A 24,897-nucleotide genomic window follows, 5' to 3' on the forward strand; every position below is an offset into this window, starting at 1 on the left:
CCATGTTGGTCAGGCTGGTCTCAAACTCCTGACCTCAGGCGATTCACCCGCCTTGGCTTCCCAAAATGCTGGGATTACAGGCGTGAGCCACCGCGCCCAGCTGACTCTCCCATGTTAGGGGGACCAACTCCCCCTATCCCAGTGAAATGGGATTAATTGGTCACCTTGCCTGAGATTCACCTTGTGAACAGGTAACTAGAGCAGCCCCAAGAGGTTCTGCACCATATACTGGTGCTGGAGAACCTTGTCCCAGTTGAAATGTTCCAACTAATAAGATAAAGATCACTCTCTGAAGTTGTTCTCAATAGTGTTGACCTCCTTCATGAAATGGAAAGGAGAAAGGAACAGCCTCCTAGCCTAGATGCTGGCATAGGTGCAGACCAAGATGCGGAGTCTGCTTCAGAATGCCACAACCTTTAGATGTTGAATCTGTCCCTGAATCAGCCCTGGGGAAAGGAGGCAGCAATCATAGAAACCTTAAAAAACAACATAAGACAGGACTACCTGGAGGCCATCATTTTGGTGGCTGCTACTTGGCCACTCCTCACATAGATTTGTTTTACTGACTTCCTGCAGCAAAAGGAGATTGGCACAGGCTCTGCTACATCATCATTATTATTATTATTATTATTATTATTATTATTATTAAGATGTAGTCTTGCTCTGTTGCCCAGACCGGAGTGCAGTGGTGCAGTCTCGGCTCACTGCAACCTCTGCCTTCCGGGTTCAAGTGATTCTCCTGCCTCAGCCTCCTGAGTAGCTGGGATTACAGTCATGCACCACCATGCCCGGCTGATTTTTGTAGTTTTAGTAGAGATGGGGTTTCTCCATGTTGGCCAGACTGGTCTCGAACTCCTGACCTCAAGTGATCTGCTGGCCTCAGCCTCCCAAAGTGCTGGGATTACAGGAGTGAGCCACTGTGCCTGGCCTACATTTATATTATTACCAGGAGGCAGATGTTTTCTCTTTTTCTCTGAGGTTTAGAATTATGCAAATGAAGACATGCAAACGAAAGCTCAGTGAGGTAGGGGAGGATTACACTTAAGAATACAGGTAATTTGCAAAGCTCTTTAAGATACCCCTCTCAGTTTTTACTAACAGCTCTCTCTTGGCTTTTTGCCAGTCTGTTTAGAATTTGGCACTTCTTCATAACCTTTCAACCAAAGACCTGTAAGTTATTTCTAAAGCTCCTATCCTGGCCTCATTTTGCAAGTGGAGAAATCAAGGCATAAAATATGAGCTTTCAGTGTCTGTAGGCTGACCTTGAGTCTTGACCTTTATCCTGTTCCATCTTCCCTCCGCTGAAAACTCTGGCCCAATTCCTCCCAGGTTCACCCTCTCATGATATTATCTGGAGGGCAATAGGACCTAGGGAGGTTCAACCCTGCGGCCGAGGGAGACACACCTGCCTAACCTCGTGGGTAGAATGAGTGTTGGAGCAAGTCACTTAACTAGTTAGGGAGGGCGGGGTAGAAGTGGGCGCCTGCTGCTCTTAGGGAAGAGTAAAGCTGTGGCTCCCGCCTGGGTCTGGAGGTCGTGGTCAGAAGTGCTTCTGAAGAGCGGCCCAAGCCCCTTTTGTCCCGCCACTCTTCAAGGAGCATCCCTCGGCTGGCCGCCTGCCCGGGAACTCTCTGGCTGGTTTTGTTTGGCCCCAGCTGTCCCGCCCATCTCGCCCGCCCCCGCCGTCCCGGTGCCTTAGTTTTTGAAGCTGCCGGCCTCTCGCAGCTGGAATCGCAGGCCAGGCAGGACCCTGGCAGCAGACGGCGTCCAAGAGTTTGGCGACATCCGTCCAGCCAGGTTGGCGACCCGCACGTCGTGCCTCTCACTAGCAAAGTTTCTCCGAGGAGAAGCAGCCCCTCCAGCCTTTTTTTGATCCTGTAGAGCGAGCGCGCTCTGCTTCTTTCCCTCAACACTGCTCTCCAGTCCCGGGCCAGGCGGTCTTGGGGGCGGGGCTGGGGAATCCGAGGAGCTATCCTGAGAACCCTGGACTCAGCAAAGGTCCTGAGAGCGCGCAGGTGAGCGGGCGAGCTGATAGCTACAGCCTAGCAATAGCTAGGATACCTAGGCACTGAACTGAATCCCGGTTGCGCCCCCTCTTCTGCCCTGGCTCAGCTCTCCGCTGACTTGAGAGAACACACTGGTCAGCACTCTTTGTGAGGAGCTGTTGAGTGTCGGTGCTCCCAACAGATTGGCTACTCCCTGCCTGAGGGGCTGCAAAAGGAGCTGCCACGGAAGCCGCTGTTCTCATGACTCTTCACGTCCCTGGAGTTGGACTCTGGATGGGGCGCTGAGATGCTTGCTTTTGTCTTGTTCAAGTTTCACAGCAAGTATGTTGACGATTGGAATCCTGGGCCAATCAAGAGTCGAGTTCAAAGTGGTACTCCTGGGTTTTCCATCCCAGACTCCAAGTCGAATCTGAGTCTAGAAGAGAGCGGTTTCTTGTTCTAACTAGTGAATCTCTGTTCCCAAACGGGACTTGACAGAGCTCTCCTCACCTATACTTGGACTGCAGCGGCTACAGGGTTCTCTTGGGGATGGATGGGAGGGTGCTATGAACACCAGACCACAACATTCAGAAAGAACCTCAACAATGGACAGAGTTTATGAAATTCCTGAGGAGCCAAATGTGGATCCGGTTTCATCTCTGCAGGAAGATGTCATCCGTGGAACCAACCCCCGATTTACTTTTCCATTTAGCATCCTTTTCTCCACCTTTTTGTACTGTGGGGAGGCTGCATCTGCTTTGTACATGGTTAGAATCTATCGAAAGAATAGTGAAACTTACTGGATGACATACACCTTTTCTTTCTTTATGTTTTCATCCATTATGGTCCAGTTGACCCTCATTTTTGTCCACAGAGATCTAGCCAAAGATAAACCGCTATCATTATTTATGCATCTAATCCTCTTGGGACCTGTTATCAGGTGAGCAACTTTTAAATCTTTTCTTTACCCCCCGAACCCCACCCCAGACTTGGGCAGAGAAAGATGAAAGATTTACAAGATGGCTACTATGGCTCTAATCAGTTCTCTCATTTCCTCCCACTCTCGGCTTCCCTGTCTACCATCCAAAAAACTTATCTGAAATCTTAAATGCCACCATGATGAACATGTGGTATGTACCTGTGTTCCAAAACAATGAACGATACTATTAACAAGACTTTATTAGAGAATGTTTGCTGTCTGGATTTGGGCTGTGTAAACTAGTATGGGAACAACAAGACGTGATCACCCTGTGCATGAAGGCCATAGCTGCAGAGTGTGTAATTTTATTTTTTAAATTTTTTTTTTCTAAGACAAGGTCTTGCTCTGTCTCCCAGGCTACAGTGCAGTGGTGCAATCCTGGCTCACTGCAGCCTTGATCTCCTGGGATCAAGCGATCCTCCCACCTCAGCCTCCAAGTAGCTGGGACCAAAGGCATGTGTCACCATGCCTGGTTAACTTTTTTTTAAAAATTCTAGGCCAGGTGTGGTGACTCACACATGTAATCCCAGCACTTTGGGAGGCTGAGGTGGGCGGATCACCTGAGGTCAGGAGTTCAAGACCAGCCTGGCCAACATGGTGAAACCCCATCTCTACTAAAAATCAGCTGGGAGTGGTGGCGCACATCTGTAATCCCAGCTACTCTGGTGGCTGAGACAGGAGAATCACTTGAACCCGGAAGGTGGAGGTTGCAGTGAGCCACGATGGGTGCCACTGCACTCCAGCCTGGGCGATAGAGTGAGACTCCATCTCAAAAAACAAAACAAAAAAAATTGTAGAGATGGGGTCTCGTTATGTAGACTGGGCTCAAGTGATCTTCCTGCCTCAGCCTCCCAAAGTCAGCCACCGTGCCTGGCCTGAGTGTAATTTTGACTCTACCTTTTGGATGCTTTGTAAATTGGATAAGAGTTTCTTTACCCTGAGCTGCTTGGGCTGGTGCTACTGCCATTTTCAAATTTTCAATGTAATTTGACATCTGGAAAATATTTTAAACCATCTGTGATAATCTGGTACCCCAACTCAATGTAGTTCATTCTCTGTCGGTTTATCAGTCTCCTGTTTATCTCTTTGTATATTTCTGCAATAAAGATACAAAGTTAGGAGGGGACAAAGGAAGACAGTTCATCTCTCTATGTGGATGCAGTAGCACAATTTAGTAGTATCAAGTATTTCCATTCAGATTGCCTTCAAGTGGAGAGAATGTACTTAATCCTAGGAAGACAGGCATCTCTGTCAACAGTCTCATCTGGATGCTATGGGGTTTTCAAGGTAGAGAGATGTTGCAAAATTTATGAGTTCAGGAGTAAGGAATGGACCACGTTTGTCTTGATTGCAAGAGAGGTAGACGACTGCAGTCAGCCGAGAATATGGGTCAGAGTGTTGCAATGGGAAGATACTTCATCATTAGACAACTAAAAACAGTTTGTGAAACTGATTAAGGATGGAACTCACTCCTTTATAAAATTTCATGTATGTACATATATATAATTTTTATTTGTCATTTATACCTCAATAAAGCCAGAAAATTTTTTTATCAATACATTTTTAAGTGGGGAGGAATTGATTAGGCTCCATCAGAGAGAATATGGGATATCAACAGAAACAGTGGCCTGAAATTCAGGAGATTTGGAGTCTAGTCTTCCCTCTATCGCTGACTGGTTGTGTGTTCTTGGTAAAATCGCTGAAGATGTCTTCACAGGAAGGCATATACAGTTCTCTCATCTGTAAAGCAAATGGGTTAGTCTAAATCATGGGTCTCAAACTCAAACACTTGCATGGACCAGGCAGGTATCATAAATGAATGGAGCAGGCCTAGTATAAGAAAAAACAGTAGCCTTGTGTGTGATGATAAATGAAAACAAAGTCTCAGTGTTAGAGAAATACTGAGGAGTAGTGAATACCATGGTAATCTGAAATCTTCATGACCTGCCTGAAGGAGGTAGCCCCTCTAGAGCCCTGGCCCGTTGTTTCCATGTTGGAATTCAGACCCAGTATTGCCAGATCTACTAAGTTTTCAGGAGATGCTCCAAAGACAGGATTTTTACATGAAATGTCATGATTTTAAATTTTCACAGCTGACTAAAACAACAACAACAACACAGGATGGGCCAAACCATTTCTATTGGTCAGATATAACTCAGCTGGCCTATATGCATCTTTGGACTGGGTAATCTAAAGATCCTTTATGGTTCTAAATCTTTGAAGTTAAGCTGTAAAAGGAAGACCTCATCTTGACCTTGAAACCAAGAAATTTAAAGATGTCACTAGAGGAGCAAATAAACCATTCGTCCCTCCTTTTTCAAATGCAATATATTGAGTTAACCAATCGAAAACTCTCAAGATACGAATTTCAGAAAGTACCCAGCTGCACCCTCCCCTCTTTTTGACTTCCTTTGTTTGCTTTGTGAACCCTCTGTGTGGAGTGTTGAGTACTGTTTTTCATTTTTGTTGTTTAGCTTCCGCTAGAAATGATTGGGAAGCATTTATAACCTCAGGCAGCTAAGCCCACAGCAGAGAAAAGATAATTAAAAACTCATAAATTATACTCTGGATTTGTTTATTTTCAAGGCCAATTACTTGTTAGATAGGTAGGAACTTGATTAGTGCTATCAGGCACATGAAAGTGCCTGTAGGGTCTGGGTGCCTTACATGAAATGCAAGCATACTTCTGAAATGAAAATGTGCTCTAATTTACTGAAGCTTATAAATGGGCAAACACCCTTACTTAAACCAGAAAATAGCCTTGAGAATAGAAACGGAACATTTATGTAAATGTAAATGGAACATTTCATGCCACCACCTTCTCCAATACTGTTCTCCAATTTAGCAATAGTACTGATGGGTTTGGATTAAAATATAAAATTTTTCATTGAAAATGCACTTATGCAGAACAAGAATCAGAAAAAAGTGTTGCTTTTTCTTCTCTGTTCTTTCTTTGCATCTTTTTCTTTCCCAGGTCTTAGAGTTTGTCCCTAGAAGGTGAAAATTTCAAACTACATGCTTCAGAGTGGTACACATGCATCAATCTTAGGGTGATCTATGGAGACTGGCAGCCAGCATATGTTCCAAATTTTCCTTATCAGGAACTAAAGGCTAGAGAGCATATCAACCTCTGGGCTTGTCTTTGGTCTACTTTTCTGTTAAATTTCATTGCTGTTATTATTATCCTCTCCTCCCATAATTGCTTACCCTGTATTATTTTCTTCCTTCTTATTCTTTCATTTACTCAGCAAATATTTCTCAAATACCCACTAAGTGATAAGAGCTGTAAACAAGATAAATACAACCCTTGACCTCAGTCTATTAGGCAAGATGCCTTAATGTCCACTACAAATGTTCTTACTAGTCATAAGTAGTCCACAGTTTTTATTCGTTCAAGGTGAGTAGGGAAGTGGTAACTCAGGTGTTCCAGAACAAGATGTTCTAGTTGCTTGTCTTCCACTTACCACATCAGAACTGCTATAGACTTCTGATTTGTATGGGGGAGATAGGAAGGGCATAGCAGGAAATGTCATCTTACCCTTATTCCAAGGATGATAGACTTTCATAAGGATGTTTTTCTCTTTGTAAAGAAAGAATCCAGTTTAAAAGGCTTCTGTCCACGAACAGGTCAAGAGGCACAAAAAGTAACTATTACAGTGATCTTTCGAGGGCCTAGGTATGTAGTTCATTCAGGTTTGAGTTGTCGTCTTTTAAGTACCTTTGTTGCTTTCATTGCTTCCTGTGTATATGAGATACTTTTTTTCCCTGATCTCTCCCAAGACTTTTTGGCTGAGATATAGTTATGAGCCCTTTCTTGAAAAAGCAGAATCTGGCCAGGTGCAGTGGCTCACACCTGTAATCCCAGCACTTTGGGAGGCTGAGGCGGGTGGATCACCTGAGGTCAGGAGTTCAAGACCAGCCTGGCCAATATGGTGAAAACCCATCTCTACTAAAAATACAAAAAAAAAAAAAAAAACAACTTAGACGTGGTGGCACGTGCCTGTAATCCCAGCTACTCAGGAGGCTGAGGCAGGAGAATCGCTTGAACCCGGGAGGCAGAGGTTACAGTGAGCCGAGATCGTGCCACTGCACTTCAGCCTGGGTGACAGAGCAAGACTCTGTCTCAAAATTAAATTAAATTAAATTAAATTAAATTAAATTAATAAAGAAAAAGCAGAATCTAAAACCTTGGTTATGGAGCTGAATGCTTTGAGTGAGGAATGCTTTAGCTCATGAATTTGAGGTAAGAAAACAGGGCCTTTTGGAACCTTCATCATTTCGCTAGGAAAACAGTATTGACTTAATACCTTTGTGTTCAAGGCACTTTTCTACCTGCCATAGGCCTATTCTTAAAAAGACAAAACAATTCCTCAAGTCCTCAAACAAGTACTTCTGAAATGGTGTTCTTAGGATAGTCAATGACTGGACAAAAAAGGATTTCGATTCATGTAATTTGTAGAAGGTATGATCCACCCTTTGACTTATGAGAAATGATCAGAGTAGGAGAGAGAAAAAGACAAAAAGTAGTGCAGGCCGGCCATGGTGTCTCACACGTGTGATCCCAGCACTTTAGGATCCCAGCACTTTGGGTCAAGGCAGTAGGATTTCTTGAGCCCGGGGGTTCGAGACCAGTCTGGGCAACATGTCTAGATCTCATCTCTACAGAGATTAAAAATAGCTGGCATGGTGGCATGTGCCTGTATTCCTAGCTACTCAGAAGGCTGAGATGGGAGGATCACTTGAGACCAGGAGGTCAAGGCTGCAATGAATCATGATTGTGCCACTGCACTCCAGCCAGGGTGACAGAGTAAGACTTTGTCTCAAAAATAAAATAAAATGAAATAAAATAAAATAAAATACAGAAGTAGCACAGCCTCCCCAAGTTATTTTTTTCCCCTCATTACAACCTCCCTTCCCAGGACAGCTTTAGTTAAGTTCGCATGATGCTTTACTTCTGCAGATGTTTGGAGGCCATGATTAAGTACCTCACACTGTGGAAGAAAGAGGAGCAGGAGGAGCCCTATGTCAGCCTCACCCGAAAGAAGATGCTAATAGATGGCGAGGAGGTGCTGATAGAATGGGAGGTGGGCCACTCCATCCGGACCCTGGCTATGCACCGCAATGCCTACAAACGTATGTCACAGATCCAAGCCTTCCTGGGCTCAGTGCCCCAGCTGACCTATCAGCTCTATGTGAGCCTGATCTCTGCAGAGGTTCCCCTGGGTAGAGGTGAGTGGGGTCAGGAGAGGGGAGGGCTCCAGTTAAATCAAGGGTTTTAGAAGTCTAGACCCAAGCTGTCTAATATACTGGCCACTAGCTTCATGTGGCTATTTAACTTAAAATTAAATAAAATTAAAAACTTGCCCGTTGATACTAGCTACATTTCAAGTTCTCAGTAGCCATGCGTGGCTAGCAACTACTGTATTGGATGGCACAGGTATAAACATTTCCATCATCACAGAAAGTTCTATTAGACAGCACTGGGAGACTGTCAAAGAACTTGTGGAGTCAGACATCTCAAGCCTGCCAGATTTCTTAAACAGGTAAGCTGTTTAGACTAAAAATGTCACAGATAAGCCTTCTCTGGGCCCAGAAGAAGCTAATAATACCAGCAGTCAGTAGGATATTTTCCCTTGCCCAAAATCTTTAAATTATGCTGTTAGTTGTTTTGTTTGTTTAAGGATGGCAGTCTTTAATAAGAGGTTCACAACTAGTACTGATCATCAGAATCGTGTGATGAGCTTCTTTTTGAAATTATATTCGCTCCCCAGACTTGAATCAATCTTAGAGTGTGGCTGGGGCAGGAATATGTATTTCTAAAAGTTACCCCAGTTGATTTTGATCAGCCACATTTGGGAACCAGTGATTGAATCATTTCTGCTAATGCCAGTGGAGAGAAAGAAAAGGAGTGTGGGGTGAATACTAATGAGAGTGAGGCCTGGTCCAAGTTCTGACCTTCACTGCGATCTTTGGAGGAAGTTACAAAGCAATCACTGACCTAATTTCCCACTTGTAAAAAAGGGATCCTGAAATGAGTACGACCTCTAGCAGTGGATGAAATGTGAGTCAGTGTTTTCAAAGTTGAGATAAATTGTTGTTAATGAATTTTAACAGCCTGAGATGTGCTTCATCTGCTTGGGCAGGCGCTGGTATAGGTGTGGGTACAGCTTTAGACCATTTCCTAATTATTAGGTTCTAGCCCTGTTTGGCAAAGTCCCATGTCTCAAATAAGGTAAGGAGGAAATTTGCCCTCTTTTGTCTTTTTTCCCCCACTAAGAATTGTTCTTGAAGTTCTATTGGTCTTGAAGCTTTTCACATACATACATAGTAGTTTGAGGAGAAAACTCTTTAGAAATGATGATACTTTTCCTTTAAATCATCTAATAAAAATAGGTGTACATTACAGCTGGGCATGGTGGCTCACGCCTGTAATCCTAGCACTTCGGGAGGCCGAGGCAGGTAGATCACTTGAAGTCGGGAGTTCAAAACCATCCTGGCCAACATGGTGAAACCCCATCTCTACTAAAAATATTTTTTAAAAAGTCAAGGCCGGGCACGGTGGCTGGTGCCTGTAATCCCAGCACTTTGGGAGGCTGAGGCAGGCGGATCGCCTGAGGTCAGGAGGTTGAGACCAGTCTGGCCAAAATGGCAAAACCCTGTCTCTACTAAAAATACAAAAATTATCCAGGCATGGTGGCGGATGCTTATAATCCCAGCTACTTGGGAGGCTGATGCACGAGAATCACTTGAACCTGGGAGCCCTGATCTCGCTGTTGCACTCCAGCCTGGGCAACAGAGTGAGACTGTCTCAAAAAAAAAAAAAAAAAAAAAAAATTTAGCTACGCGTGGTGGCAGGTGCCTGTAATCCCAGCTACTCGGGAGGCTGAAGTAGGAGAATTGCTTGAACCTGGGAGGTGGAGGTTGCAGTGAGCCGAGATTGCACCATTGCACTCCAGCCTTGGCGACAGAGGGAGACTCCCGTCTCATAAATAAATAAATAAATGAATAAATAAATAAATAAATAAAGGAGTACATTACAAAAGTAATACATGCACAGATTGACGTATAAGTAATTGTATATGCACAGAAAATTTCTGGAAAACTATGCAAGAAACTACCTCTGCAGAGTGGGAATGAAAAGTCAGCAGTCTTACTTTTTAAAATTCTTCTGTATGGTTTGAAATTTTTTTTCCGTGATCATGCATTACTAGTTTTGGTCTTTATTTTTTTTAATTACAAAAGTCAGACATGGTTATAGTAAAAATTAAAAACCATACAGAATAGATATAAAATAGGAAACGTAATCTCACTCCCCAAAGATAACCTCTGTTAATTATCCAGTATATATCCTCCTGGACTTATTTTTACTATGTAAACATAAACATACATACAATATATATTGTATGTGTTTTTGCCCAAAAATGGACTGTATGAAACATTCTGTCAACAAAGTCTTTTTCAAAAGTACAGTATGCCAGTACATCTTTTCTCAAGTTATTTATATATACATGTACCACAATAATAAACAATAATATGGGTTTCCTTTATATGAATTAGACTATTGTTATTCTCCTAATTTTCTACTGATAGGATTCTATTGATTGTCTCAAAAAAGAAAAAAAAAAGGTAGCACAACCTCCCCAAGTTATTTTTTCCCCTCATTACAACCTCTCTTCCCAGGACAGCTTTAGTTAAGTTCCCATGATGCTTTACTTCTGCAGATGTTTGGAGGCCATGATTAAGGACCTCACACTGTGGAAGAAAGAGGGGCAGCAGGAACCCTATGTCAGTCTCACAAATTTTAATTTTTCACAAAAACGTTTTTTCTAGTTACAAATTATGCCACAGTAAACATCTTTATAAATGCATGTGTCCTCAAATGAGACTTTGTAGGACAAATTTATAGCAGTAGAATTGCTGAGTGGAAGGATATGCATGTTTAAAATTTTATTGATATTGCCAAATAACTCTCCCAAAAAGGTATATGAATTTATACTCTCACCAACAGTATGCAAATGTGCCTGTTTCTGTTTCTTCATATCTTAAACTCAATATTATTTATTTGTATAATTATAAAATAATTGACTTTTAAAATAATTGGCTTTCTTTGGTTATGAATGAAGCTGAGCATCTTTTTGTGTTTGGTCATTGTGTGTTCTGTGAATTGCTTGTTTATATATTTTACTCACTTTTTCTAGTGAGTTGTCTTTTTCATGTTAAGTTTTAGGAGCTATTTACTTATTCTTGTTATTAATCCTTTCTCTGCTGTGAATGAGTATGTATGCATATATTTGTATTTTTTTGTTTGTACATACACACGTTTTAAACATGTATATACATGTCATACAAGTAATATGTGTGTGATATATTTAATATCCACAATACACTTTGTAGTATCTTCTGGAATTCTGAAGTATTACATTTTTATGTATTCAAATTCTTTATTGCTTTTAGATTTTGTGCCTTTCTTACAAAGGCCTATCGCATCTCTCATCTGGTAGAACAATTTTCCCCAGTCTTCTAAGTAGATTAATTTTCAAGATCAGTTTTTCAATTCCTCCTACAAAAAACAAGGCAAAATAATAACAGCAAAAGAAAAAAACATTTCATTGAGATTCTGATTGAGATTGGTATCAAATTGCTTAGGTTATTTGGGGGGAATTTACATGTTTATAGGATTGATGGATTTCGTATTGTGAAATGATAAATCTCTCCATTTTATTAAATATTTTAAAATGTACCTCAGTAAAATTGTATCATTTTCTTCAGTAAAGTTGTATAGTTTTCTTGCTATGAGTCTTACATTTTTATAAGGCTTACTTTCAGATGTTCTATCAGTTTTAAAATGACCTGATTTTCTAAGTACCAGGATAGTATCCAGGTAAAGTAAACCCACCTTCCATACTTTTGGAAACACGGGGATGATGAAGATGACAAAGAATAGGAAGAAAGAGGAGGAGGGGGAGGAGAAGAAAAAGGACAAGAAAGAATAAGGGAAGAAGGAAGAAAAAGAAAGAACACAGCTAAAAGATAGAATTTACTAGGTTCTAAGCATTTCTCTAAGCCCTTTACATGTAAATGTTTATTTAATCTTTACCACAACCCTATGAGATAATTATTATTCTCATTTTACAGATGAAGAAACAGACGCACCGAGAGTTTAAGTATATTCCCCCAAGGTCCTGTAAGCAAAGACTGGATTGGAATTCAGGGTGTTTGCCTCCAGAGCCTGTGTATTTTGTTCTTTTATGGCATGAGTCTATTTGTAGGGACACAGATTGAAAATGTTTTGACATTATTGGAAGCATCAGGTTTTTTTTCCTTCTGTTACACTACTAATCAATAAATGAGTTCTAGTGTAAGGGAAAGCATCGCCACACAGCTGAATGTATGCTCTGACATTCCCAGTTCCATAAGGTGCATCAGCTCTTGAGGATGGGACTGAGAATGGTTGAGAAAGCCAAGAGTTACCACTTCGAGAGTCTCCCATTCCAGTCTCTGAGATTCCAACACTCTACTTAAAACTGAAGAACTCAGAAACAGAGCTGTGCTTCCTTTTGGGTTTACCTGGGGGACATCTTAACTTTTCCTCCATGAAAAGTAAAAGATTAAGTTGACATCGCTATGGCCACCTTTTCCCTAGATCAAGTGTTTTAATAGGAACAGAAAGCTCCAGCTTTTCTTTTGGATGAGTATTCCTCAGCCCTCCCAGTTCTCTTGAGAGCACTGGACTTTTCTTAGTAATCAGCATCCTTTGACATAAAGAAAGAAAAGGAAAGGGCCACCTGTGTCATCTGTAGTTGAGGCTTAGGTAGGTTAGGGAGCATCCTGGCTCTTTAGGGCCACTACTCTAACATATGGTTCCATGGATGTCATGGGCGAGGCAACAGGGTTTTGAATTTTTTGAACCACCCTGCTGCAAATTCAGAGATTCCTAACATATGGGGGTAATGAATTGACATTGCTGATGACAAATATAAGCAACTCTAGAGTATCTCAGTGAATTGAGAACTGAGGCACATAGATATTCAGTGACTTCCAAAAGTTCCCATACAGCTGAACCAAGGATTTTCTTTCTTTCTCTCTTTCTTTCTCTCTCTTTTTCTTTCTTTCTTTCTTTCTTTCTCTTTCTTTTTCTTTCTTTCTCCTTTTCTTTCTTTCTTTCTCTTTTTCTTTCTTTCTCCTTTTCTTTCTCTCTTTCTTCCCTTCCTCCTTTCCTCTTTCTTCCTTCCTTTCTTTTTTCTTTCTTTGTTTCTTTTTCTTTCTTTCTTCCTTTCTCTTTTTCTTTCTTTCTCCTTTTCTTTCTCTCTTTCTTTCTTTCTCTCTCTTCCCTTCCTCCCTTCGTCTTTCTTTCTTTCTTTCTCTCTCTCTTCTTCCCTTCCTCCCTTTCTCTCTTTCCTTCTTTCTTTCTTTCTTTCTTTCTTTCTTTCTTTCTTTCTTTCTTTCTTTCTTTCTTTCTTTCTTTCTTTCTTTCTTTTTCTTTCTTTCCTTCTTTCTTTCTTTCTTTCCTTCTTTCTTTCTTTCTTTCCTCCTCTCCTCTCCTCTCCTCTCCTCTCCTCTCCATTCCTTTCCTTTCTTCTCTTCCTCCTTACAGGCATGCACCACCACGCCTGGCTAATTTTTGTATTTTTAGTAGAGACTGGGTTTTACCATGTTGGTCAGGCTGGTCTTGAACTCCTGACCTCAGGTGATCCACCCACCTCAGCCTCCCAAAGTGCTGGGATTACAGGTGTGAGCCACCATGTGCCCGGCTGGAACCAAGGATTTCTAATTAGTTTTATTTATTTATTTATTTATTTATTTATTTATTTATTTATTTATTCTTTTTGAGAAGGAGTCTCACTCTGGTGCTCAGGCTGGAGTGCAGTGGGGCGATCTCAACTCACTGCAACCTCTGCCTCCTGGGTTCAAGTGATTCTCGTGCCTCAGCCTCCTGAGCAGCTGGGATTACAGGCATGCCATCATGCCCAGCTAATTTTTTTTTCTTTTTGAGACAGAGTCTCACTCTGTTGCCCAGGCTGGATCACAGTGTGTAATCTCGGCCCACTATAACCTCTGCCTCCCAGGTTCAAGCAATTCTCCTGCTTCAGTGTCCTAGGTAGCTGGGATTACAGGTGCACGCCACCACACCTGACTAATACTTGTATTTTTAGTGGAGATGGGGTTTCATCATGTTGGCCAGGCTGGTCTCAAACTCCTGACCTCAGGTGATCCATCTGTGTTGGCCTCCCAGTGTGCTGGGATAACAGGCATGAGTCACCACGCCCAGCCTAATTAGGTATTTTATGCACCTCTCTAATCTCAGAAGTCTTCATTAATTCCACAAACATTTACTGAGCACCTGCTATGTTCCAGGTAATATATTAGGCTCTGGGAATACAGCAGTGAGCAAAATAGACACGGTCCCTCCTGCCTTCATGGAATTTTCAATACACATTTTGACACATCACTGAAGTTAAGTGTTCTAGAAATACACAAACAATGTTAGTTCCTTGAAGAAGATATACATCAAAGAAGGGACTTCTATTAGCAAGGGCATTCTCTATGAGTCTCCTAAGACTGGATTTTTTCAGATAGAGTTCTTTCTGCCTTATTCAATGTTTGCTCCAAAGCCTGCTTCATCAGCAAAGTCTGCCTGATACCTTTATATGTACTCTTCTCATGTTAGTGACTTCTCAATGTTCTAAGACCCACGCTTTTAAAGGAAGTTTATTTTATATATTTAAATGATTATTAAAGTGTTACAGTATATGTTCATCATGGGAAATTTAGAAAATAGAGCAATGTAGAGAAAAAGATTTCTAAAACTGATATAAGACTATCACACACAAAAAAAGATATTTTGGTTCATTTTTTCAATTTTTTGTGCATCTATTTTGTTTTATTGTATGTATTCAAGGTGTACAATATGATGTTTTGATGTATGTACACATTGTGAAATGATTACCACAACCAAACTAACACATTCATCACCTCACATAGTTACCATTTTTGTATGTGTGTGTGTGTGTGTATATATGCGTGTGTGGTAAAACTTAAGATCTACTCTCTTTAAAAATTTCAAGTACACAATACATTATTGCCAACTATAGTCATCATGTTGTACATTAGAGCTCTGAAACTTATTCATCTTATAACTCTAAGTTTGTAGCCTTTGATCAAAATCCTTCCATTTCCCTAAGGCCCCATCCCCTGGTAACCACCCATTCTACTCTGTTTCTAGGAGTTCAACTTTTTTAGATTCCACATATAAGTAAGACAATGCAGTATTTTTCTTTATGTATCTAGATCATTTCACTTAGCATAATGTCCTCTAGGTTCATCTGTGTTGTCACAGATGGCAGGGTTTCCTTAATTTTATGGTTGAATAATATTCATACACACACACACACACCAGATTTTCTTTATCCATTCATCTGTCAACAGATACTGAGTTTGTTTCCATAGCTGGGCTATTGAGAATAATACTACAATGAACATGGGAGTGCAGATATCTCTTTGAGATACTGATTTTCTTTAGGTATACACCCAGCAGTGGGATTATTTGATCATTTGGCCATTCTGTTTTTAATTTTTTTGGAGAACCTCCATACTGTTTTCCATAATGGCTGTATCAATTTATGTTCCCACAGTGTATAAGGGTCTTTTCTCTCACATCCGCACCAACACTTATTTTTTTTAAATAATAGCCATTCTAACAGCTGTGAGGTGATATCTCATTGTGGTTTTGATTTGCATTTTTGTGATGATTAGTGATGTTGAACACCTTTTCATATACCTGTTGGCCATTTACATGCCGCCTTTGGAGAAAGTCTATTCAAATGCATGCTATTTGTTTACATAGCTGTGATCATATTTGCATTTGCTCTTAACTGGAGCTCTCAAGTCTCACCTGTCCTCTCTCTGGACCTCTGGGTTATAAGTACAGCCTTCATTACCAACATTGACTGATTGCCTGTTTTTGTTTTTTTTTTTTAACAGTTGTGCTAATGGTATTTTCCCTGGTATCTGTCACCTATGGGGCGACGCTTTGCAATATGTTGGCTATCCAGATCAAGTACGATGATTACAAGATTCGCCTTGGGCCACTAGAAGTCCTTTGCATCACCATCTGGCGGACATTGGAGATCACTTCCCGCCTCCTGATTCTAGTACTCTTCTCAGCTACTTTGAAATTGAAGGCTGTGCCCTTCCTAGTGCTCAACTTCCTGATCATCCTCTTTGAGCCCTGGATTAAGTTCTGGAGGAGTGGTGCCCAGATGCCCAATAACATTGAGAAAAACTTCAGCCGGGTCGGCACTCTGGTGGTCCTGATTTCTGTCACCATCCTCTATGCTGGCATCAACTTCTCTTGCTGGTCAGCTTTGCAGTTGAGGTTGGCAGATAGAGATCTTGTCGACAAAGGGCAGAACTGGGGACATATGGGCCTGCACTACAGTGTGAGGTTGGTAGAGAATGTGATCATGGTCTTGGTTTTTAAGTTCTTTGGAGCGAAAGTGTTACTGAATTATTGTCATTCCTTGATTGCCTTGCAGCTCATTATTGCTTATCTGATTTCCATTGGCTTCATGCTCCTTTTCTTCCAGTACTTGCATCCATTGCGCTCACTCTTCGCCCATAATGTAGTAGACTACCTCCACTGTGTCTGCTGCCACCAGCACTCTCGGACCAGGGTTGAGAACCCAGAGCCACCCTTTGAGACTGAAGCAAGGCAAAGTGCTGTCTGATTCTATTTTCTGGGTATTTTAGGATGAGTTGGGAGTTGCCAAGAGTAACCATGAAATTGAAGGAAAGGATGAGGCTCATGGGTGAGATACCCATCATTTTCTTGACTTTTCTGTTAAGCCTATCAGAAGAAAGAGCAACTCCCAAATAGGTTTTATTTTCTTAAGAGTTACCACTATGTTTGGAACCAGGGGGTATCCACTATATGGTTGAAAGGGTCAGAAATACCATTCACACCCTTCTTACCTAGGTCGATTGGAATAACTTGCCTTCAAACACTTTAGGCTCTCTAAAGTGACCTTCTAGCTCTGCTCATTTGCTTGATGCATTTCTGAGCTTTCCTGGACTGAGCCGAAGGCCAAGAATCCCACTAGAATATATCCTGACTGATCAGAGGATATGACAACTTACCAGCTAAGAGTACTTCCCAGGAAACAGTCTGACTAATGTGGAACCTGCAACTGTCAGTGTGGCTGGGGTCTTTTTAATTCCAGTGAGAAGCTCTGGCTGAGAAGAAAATCCCCACTATTAAAAAAGCTGCTCCCCGAACAGATTAGCTCTCTGTTAGGATTTTACTAGTGGCCATTCAGCAAGGACCTCTCTTTACAGTGGCACTTCATAGGCACACTCTGAGGAGAAAGTGCAGAGTAGAATTCCTTCAGGGCATAAGCCAAAATGACTCTTTTTCTCAGGCACCTGCATGGACCTCCAGCTTGTCTAGTGGAATTGTTGAGCAAAGCCTCTCCCTTAGTGCCTCATTAGCAGAGATTTTATCCAACCCAGCTTTTCTGTGCTCTTGGTATTTTACTACTTGATGTGGACCTCAGAGAAGCTGAACTGTAATTGAAAATGTTTCCAATGTGTGGAAGAAATGAAGACTACTTTGTGTCTGCTGTTGTCCTGAGTATTTCATTAATGTGTGTGTGTGTATGTGTGTGTGTGTGTGTGTGTGTGTGTGTTTAGGGGAGAGAGAAAGTAATGATAGCTGAGACATCACCTTCATGTTGTTTGGGATTGGGATGGGTGACTAACACTCCAAGGTAGAGTGAAGTCAGAGGAGGGAAACAAGATCACATTAAATCATCATCAGTACTGGTTTCTGCCTACAGGATTTTACTTTTTTTTTTTTCTTTTTTTTCTCTTTTCTGAGATGGAATCTCACTCTGTTTTCTAGGTTGGAGTGCAGTGATGTGATCTTGGCTCACTGCAGCCTCTGCCTCCCGGGTTCAAGCAGTTCTTCTGCCTCAGCCTCCCGAGTAGCTGGGATTATAGGTGCCCGCCACCATGCCTGGCTAATTTTTATATTTTTAGTAGACGGGGTTTCACCATGTTGGCCAGGCTGGTCTCGAACTCCTGACCTCAAATGATCCACCCACCTTGGTCTCCCAAAGCGCTGGGATTATAGGCATGAGCCATCTCACCCGGCCAGGATTTTTCTTTATAACAAGGAGCATATGTTTACCAACCCTCTGTTCGTTCCTATACCCCCAGTGGACGAATGCATGTCTCCTTTTCTCCTATATTTCAATGTTTACTTCTTATATCAGTTGGGTATTTTGATAAGAATGTCAGCCAGCTACCTCTGAGGTAACCAAGGGATTGAAGTTACTATGGCCACTGCCTTTTGGGACCAGATATTCCAGCATTTACCTAACTAATGCTTGCCCCTCCCAGACCAGGAAAATTAGAAGAACTCCTAGTAATGTGTACCAGTCGTGGCCACCACAACACTTCAAGAAATTGTGAACAATCTGACCTAGGGCTTCCTGTCCTCATCCAATTTTACTCGTGGTAGCATGCTAAGAATTTATCTTTAGTCATTTCCTCACCTCTTATCCAATGTCAGACATTATGCTGAGAGAGCTCTTTTTTTTTTTTTTTTTTTTTTTTTTTTGAGACAGAGTCTCACTCTGTCACCGAGGCTGGAATGCAGTGGTGCAGTCTCGGCTCACTGCAAGCTCCGCCTCCTGGGTTCATGCCATTCTCCTGCCTCAGCCTCCCGAGTAGCTGGGACTACAGGCCCCTGCCACCATGCCCGGCTAATTTTTTTGTATTTTTAGTAGAGATGGGGTTTCACCGTGGTCTCAATCTCCTGACCTCGTGATCCGCCCGCCTCAGCCTCCCAAAGTCCTGAGATTACAGGCATGAGCCACCGCGCCCGGCAAGGAGCTCTCTCTTCTAAGTAGCAGGGCTGTTAACCAAAGTATCTTATTTCTTGGCATGGTTAGCATGGTTTTCCCTTCATCAGTCACTGTTTGGGACTAAAAGGATTGTATACTTAATTTGGGAGAGAGTGTACGGACTTGCTTTGGAACAGTGGAGAGCTCCTTTCCTCAACCCCAACTACCTCATTCCATTTTTCATGATGAAGAGACTTAGGTTATTGTCATATAAAGCTCACCTGCTGTCTTCTATGTTATTCAAGGTGAACTTGAAAGAAATAATCTATCAGACCTCCAGAAGAACACATTACTTCTTTGGAATTCAAGCAAGAATTTCTCCCCAGTAGTCACTGTACCCTCAAGTAAAAGCAAGAGCAGCATGGAACAATAATTTGGTCCATAAAAGCCATGTGAATCAGCTACTTAAGGAGTGGGTGCTATGGAAACATACAGACACATAGTGATCTAAGCAAGGCAATTCGAGATACAATGACGCTACACAGGGCAAAAGTGTGCCTCAGTACTGGACCAGGCAAAATTTTCCTTCCGTATATCCTCCCCAGCTTACTCAGTGACTTAACATCCTGGGAATGCAGAGAGTTTAGGGGTGTGGAGCAGCTTCTGACCTGAAAAACCTGCTGCCCTCACCCAAGGAGAAAAGACACCAATGATACATTATGTAAATGAACCCTTAGAACTTCCTACAGATGGTGGCCATTCGGTTCTGTAAAAATCCTCCAGATACACAGGAGAAGATGGAATTGTGAAATATGGTAGTGGGGCAGGGAACATGCTCGCTTCCATTTGCAAACACTTTTAAAATTGACTACTCTCTTTTGACTTTCTGAAATCTTTTTTTTAACCATTTTAATGTTTGCAATTTACTAAATACATCTCTTGATGATTGCAGACATGTAAGGCTGTTTGGTAGTATTCACAAACATCACAGTAATGGCAGTTTATTTTCAACTGGTTTGTAGTCCTCAATAATTATATATGAAATTGCTGTCAAACCAGTAAGACTGCATTTATCCATCCATCATTTTCAGGATTGTTGGTAACCTGGTCATATTTTCCCCAAATGACTTTGCCTCCTTGCGTCACAAGGCCCAATTCACTCACATTTACCTCAATGACAGTACCTTTGGTAATAACACCCAAAGCTGTATACAGTGGGGATGAGGGATTCTTCTTTATACCAAGTATTGGTAGACAAAAGGTGGCTTTCAGTTCAGGATGTATTACATGGGCTTTCTTGAAACGCAAGCCCAGTGGCCTGATGAGTCTTCCATATTTAGGTGATTTTCTTGTGAAGCCATCTCCAACAAAGCAGACTTTAGTAACCATCCTCTTCCATGCTGTCTTTCTCTTTCCTGTTTGAATAACTTTTAATACTTCTGTTTCTCCTTGGGCACGTACTTCAGGCAGAGGGACTTCCCATTTTCCCACCTTCTCTTTTCATTTCTGTTTAATCATATTGGAAAGTACTGTAGCTCGAGATTGTCCCTCTCTGTCCAGCAGATATGCAGGTACTGATCCCTGTGGAGTCTTTGCATCATTCTTTTGTTTGGTGTTTCTCTTTTCATGCATCTTGATAGTCTTTTTCATTTGTATTTTCTCAGCATGGTGCTGTTTATGGTAAAGCTTAGCCTTCAGACCATCATTTTCTTTGCCTTCTTTGAACGTTAGTGAGCCTCTTGACTTTCCTTTTTTCTCTTTTTCTCATGGTAATCTAAATGGTACCCATAGCGTTTACAGTGTAATTCAATATATTCGTTCTGTGGCATGGTGACGGCCGCAGAGCCGCCAGTAGCAGCCTCTAGGGTGCAAAAATGCTCTGAATTTTCAGGTCTCAGAGACCCACGAGCTGATGCCATGCAGTCCTCTCTGAAATCTTTTTTTTTTTTTTTTTAAGATGGAGTTTTGCTCTTGTTGCCCATGCTAGAGTGCAGTGGCATGGTCTCGCCATACCGCACCCTCCGCCTGCCGTGTTCAAGCGATTCTCCTGCCTCAGCCTCCCAAGTAGCTGGGATTACAGGCGTGTGCCACCATGCCTGGCTAATTCTGTATTTTTAGTAGAAACGGGGTTTCCCATGTTGGGCAGGCTGGTCTTGAACTCCCGACCTCAGGTGATCTGCCCGCCTTGGCCTCCCAAAGTGCTGGGATTATAGGCGTGAGCCACCACCCCTGGCCTACTCTCTGAAATCTTAAAGCAACATAGGGTACATGTGTAGGGACAAGTCTTGCTGAGTGGAGAGGAGGCAGAGATAGGGCCAGCAAATGGTTTCTGGAAAAGGCAGGCAGAACTATGAAGTTTGGGGAAAAGAAGTAGGCCATTGTAACAACAGCTATTCTCATATTATTGGAAATCTGGTAGGCTACATATGGGCAAATTTGCATGTTAGGAAGAGGAATAAACTAATAGTTTTCAATTTCATTTGCTCCACAAGAACTTTAAAGGCTATGGGCATAGGACTGTGAGGCACTGTGGGAGAACTAAATAATAGCTTATATTTATGAGCACTTACTATATTCCTGGCATGGTACTAGGTGCTTTATATGCTTTTTTTTCTCTCTCTCTTTTGAAATGGAGTCTCGCTTTGTTGCCCAGGCTGGAGGGCAGTGGCACGATCTTGGCTCACTGCAATGTCCGCCTTCTGGGTTCAAGCGATTCTCCCATCTCAGCCTCCCAAGTAGCTGGAATTACAGGCACCCACCATCATGCCCAGCTGATTTTTGTATTTTTGTAGAGACGGGGTTTCACCATGTTGGACAGGCTAGTCTTGAACTCCTGACCTCAGGTGATCCTTTTGCCTTGGCCTCCCAAAGTGTTGGGATTATAGGCGTGAGCCACTGCACCTGGCCTATATGCATTATTTCATTCGATCCTCACGACAACCCTTATGAGGTAGGTATTGTTGTCTCCCATTTTACAGATGATTCTAAGGCATAGGAAGGTTAAGAGACCTGTCCAAGGTCACAGCTAGTGTCAGAGACAGGATTCAGTCCTATGCCCTCAGGCTCCAGAGCTTACACTCTTTATCATGGCACAAGCCTCTATGTCCTCTTAGGTCCTTTGTGAAAGCATTTTAATATGTTAGTGGTTTCAGCAGTATTTTCTGAGCTATGGTTGGTTCATCCCAAACATTTTTTCCCCCTAAACACTCCTTATCAGGAGGCACTACTGAATTCTCTCTAGAGAGAGAAGTCCTAAAAAGCCTGGGATGAAAGCTGAGCATATGCTCACATGTATTTGTAGATTCGTACTGGGATAGTGAGAAGAAGGATGGTAGAGGGGCCCCATTTTCTTTCTAGTTTCAGGACATTAACTCCTGTATGCTCTTCCTTACACACCTTTCAAACCGTGGTTGTGGGAAGAAAACCAGAGAGAGCAGTTCCTGCTAAGGGTTGTATGAATTCTGACTCCAGGAACAACCAGTCAGGCCAGTGCTGAAGCCTATTCCCTTCCACTTCATCTTGCCCGCACTGCTCTTACTCCTGCTAAGAAGCTGACTTCTAGTTCTAGAGCAGGCCAAGGGAAGTGGACAGTAGAGAATAATGCCCCTCCCTAGAGCCTAGGTCAACCTTCAGTGCCCTTTCAGCTAGCCCCTTCATGCCTGCACCTCATATGGTCATGGTCCTTAACATTACAGAGTTTATTGTCATGTTCCAGGTTGAGGGTGGGGCAGGTATCTGTGGGGTAGGGTACTCATCAGGACTTTCCATCTAAGCCCATGGGGCTTTATATCTAGGAAATTCTTTAGTACATAATCAGCTGACTCTATCCTGCGAAATACTTACCTACTTAAGAGTGGGAACCCTTGTTCTCTGAAGCCTTTGCTATTGGGCTGTCTTACTATCTTCAGAGGACACACATGTCCATAATCTTACTTTGTCTTTCCTCCTGAAGGATTGGCACAATCAGTCACACACTTTAGACCATAGAGGCCCTGGGGTACATAGCAGAAATATGTTGAGTCTTGGCAAAAGAAAGTACACTGTGTGAAACTAGCAAGCAGTGAGGCCAGCCTATGTGGGATATGTGAACTAAGTATGAAAAGAACACACATTCCGGCCGGGCGCGGTGGCTCACACCTGCAATCTCAGCACTTTGGGAGGCCGATGTAGGCAGATCACCTGAGCTCAGGAGTTCGAGACCATCCTGGGCAACATGGTAAAACTCTGTCTCTACTAAAATACAACAAATTAGCTGGGCATGGTGGCACATGCCTGTACTCACAGCTACTTGGGAGGCTGAGGCATGAGAATCGCTTGAGCCCAGGAGGCAGAGGTTGCAGTGAGCTGAGATCCATGCCACTGTACTCCAGCTTGGGCTACAGAGTGAGACTCCATTTCAAACACACACACACACACAAACGCACACACTCCATGCATGAAAATAATATCTGAATAGCACTTTATAATATGAAAAGCACATTTACCCACATTATCTGTTACCAATGCATCATTGTTAGGATAAGCCCTCTGAGTTGTACACATGGATTTGCATTGTTTTAACATTCAATTCACCAAGGATTAAGCTTTTATTTTTTGCCAAGAAAATCTATATGGATATCTCAAAATGCTGTGTAGATCCTGAAAGACTTAAAAATGAATTCCATATACGTAGTGTAAGAGATGTGGGAGATAAACAGGTACTCTCACACATTATTGGTATGAGTGTAAGATATTGATGTACATTTTGAAAGGTGATTTGTTAATATTTGTGAAAATTAAATTGACATACATTGTGTCTCAGAATTTTAACCTCCAGAAAATTTTCCTATGGAAACATAGTCACAATTACACAAAGAGTTATGCATAGGGGTGTTCATTGCCCCTTTATTTATAATGGTGAAAAACTGGTAACTTAAATGTTCATCTATGGGGAAATGACTAAACTCTAACAGTTCCATAATTGGAATACTATCTACCCATTAAGAGGAATGTGGTAGCTGCATACAGAATGCGCTGAATGAAAACATAAGGGACAGGTCAGGTGTGGTGGCTCACGCCTGTAATCCCAGCACTTTGGGAGGCCAAGGCAGGAGGATTGCTTGAACTTAGGAATCTGAGATCAGCCTTGGCAACAGAGCAAGACCGCGACTCTACTAAAAAGAAAAAGAAAAATCAGTCAGGCATGGTGTTGTATACCTGTAGTCCCAGCTACTTGGGAGGCTGAGGTAGGAGGATAACTTGAGCTCAGGAGATTGAGGCTGCAGTGAGCCATGATCGCACCACTGCACCCCAGACTGGGCGACACAGCAAGACCCTGTCTTAAAAATTAAAAAAAAAAAATTTAAGTGACAAAAGCAAGTTAAAGAATAAAATATGTAAGATGAGGCTATAAAGAATCATTCAAAATTTGGAAGCAAGGGTGAGACAGGAAGAATAAGGACTACCCCCGCTTAAAATCTCCATATCCTGCTCCTCAGAACCTGTGAATATGTTATGTTACATAGCTGGGGAAATTAAGGTTGCAAATCAGTTTACCTTGAAATAGGGGGGTTACCTTGAAATAGGGGGTTACCTTGAATTATCCAGGTGTGCTTGATGTAATCACAAGGATCCTTATAAGAGAGAAGGTGATGTGAAGATGGAGGCAGAGAGATTTGAAGATGCTATGCTGTTGGTTTTAAAGATGGAGGAAGAGGCCACGAACCAAGGAATTCGAGAAAGCAGCTTCAGAAGCTGGAAAAGCATGGAAACTTTCTCTCCTAGAACCTCCAAAAGGAACATGGCCCTTCTGACATGTTGATTTCAGCCTTGTGAAACAGATTTCTAACTTCTGATCTCCAGAACTGTTGAGAGAATAAATGTGTGTTGTTTTAAGCCACCTAGTTTTTCGTAATTTGTTACAGCAGCACTAGGAAACTAATACAAAAGGAAAGATGACTACTTGATGCTTTAACGTCATGTTAAGATAATTTTTTTAACAGGCCTCTCTGAGTGTGATCTGACTCTCTAGGTCTAGATAATTGCAATTTAACACAGTTGATGAGAGTCCAGTCATTTTACAGTTCTGTAAAACTGGCAAGATGCAGTG

General features: G+C 42.1%; 1 protein-coding gene and 1 pseudogene across 3 annotated transcripts; one reads left to right on the forward strand and one right to left on the reverse strand.

Annotated features, from left to right (window-relative positions):
• Positions 1–1,045: 1,045 nt before the first annotated feature.
• On the forward strand, positions 1,046–24,683 carry LOC105499303 (XK related X-linked). Of its 3 annotated transcripts, XM_024786923.2 has the most exons (4): positions 1,046–1,170; positions 2,860–2,925; positions 7,925–8,193; positions 15,946–24,683. In XM_024786923.2, the coding sequence occupies exons 2-4, from the start codon at positions 2,894–2,896 to the stop codon at positions 16,689–16,691; spliced, it is 1,047 nt and encodes a 348-aa protein (XP_024642691.1). In that variant the 5' UTR covers positions 1,046–1,170; positions 2,860–2,893; the 3' UTR covers positions 16,692–24,683. The 3 variants fall into 3 exon arrangements, with proteins under 3 accessions (XP_024642691.1, XP_011770127.2, XP_011770128.2); XM_011771825.2 differs by lacking the exon at positions 1,046–1,170 and having other exon boundaries at positions 1,451–2,925; XM_011771826.2 differs by lacking the exon at positions 1,046–1,170 and having other exon boundaries at positions 1,451–2,925; positions 7,925–8,097.
• LOC105499302 (ribosome biogenesis protein NSA2 homolog pseudogene) lies at positions 19,860–20,653 on the reverse strand (annotated as a pseudogene).
• Positions 24,684–24,897: the final 214 nt, after the last annotated feature.

This window comes from Macaca nemestrina, chromosome X, assembly GCF_043159975.1.
Source record: "Macaca nemestrina isolate mMacNem1 chromosome X, mMacNem.hap1, whole genome shotgun sequence".
Classification (NCBI taxonomy): domain Eukaryota; kingdom Metazoa; phylum Chordata; class Mammalia; order Primates; family Cercopithecidae; genus Macaca; species Macaca nemestrina.

Coding starts and splice junctions, on each gene's coding strand:
- LOC105499303 (XM_011771825.2), top strand. CDS start 2,552: ATGAACACCAGACCACAACATTCAGAAAGAACCTCAACAATGGACAGA. Junction 2,926..7,924: donor CTCTTGGGACCTGTTATCAG/GTGAGCAACTTT, acceptor TTACTTCTGCAG/ATGTTTGGAGGCCATGATTA. Junction 8,194..15,945: donor AGAGGTTCCCCTGGGTAGAG/GTGAGTGGGGTC, acceptor TTTTTTTAACAG/TTGTGCTAATGGTATTTTCC.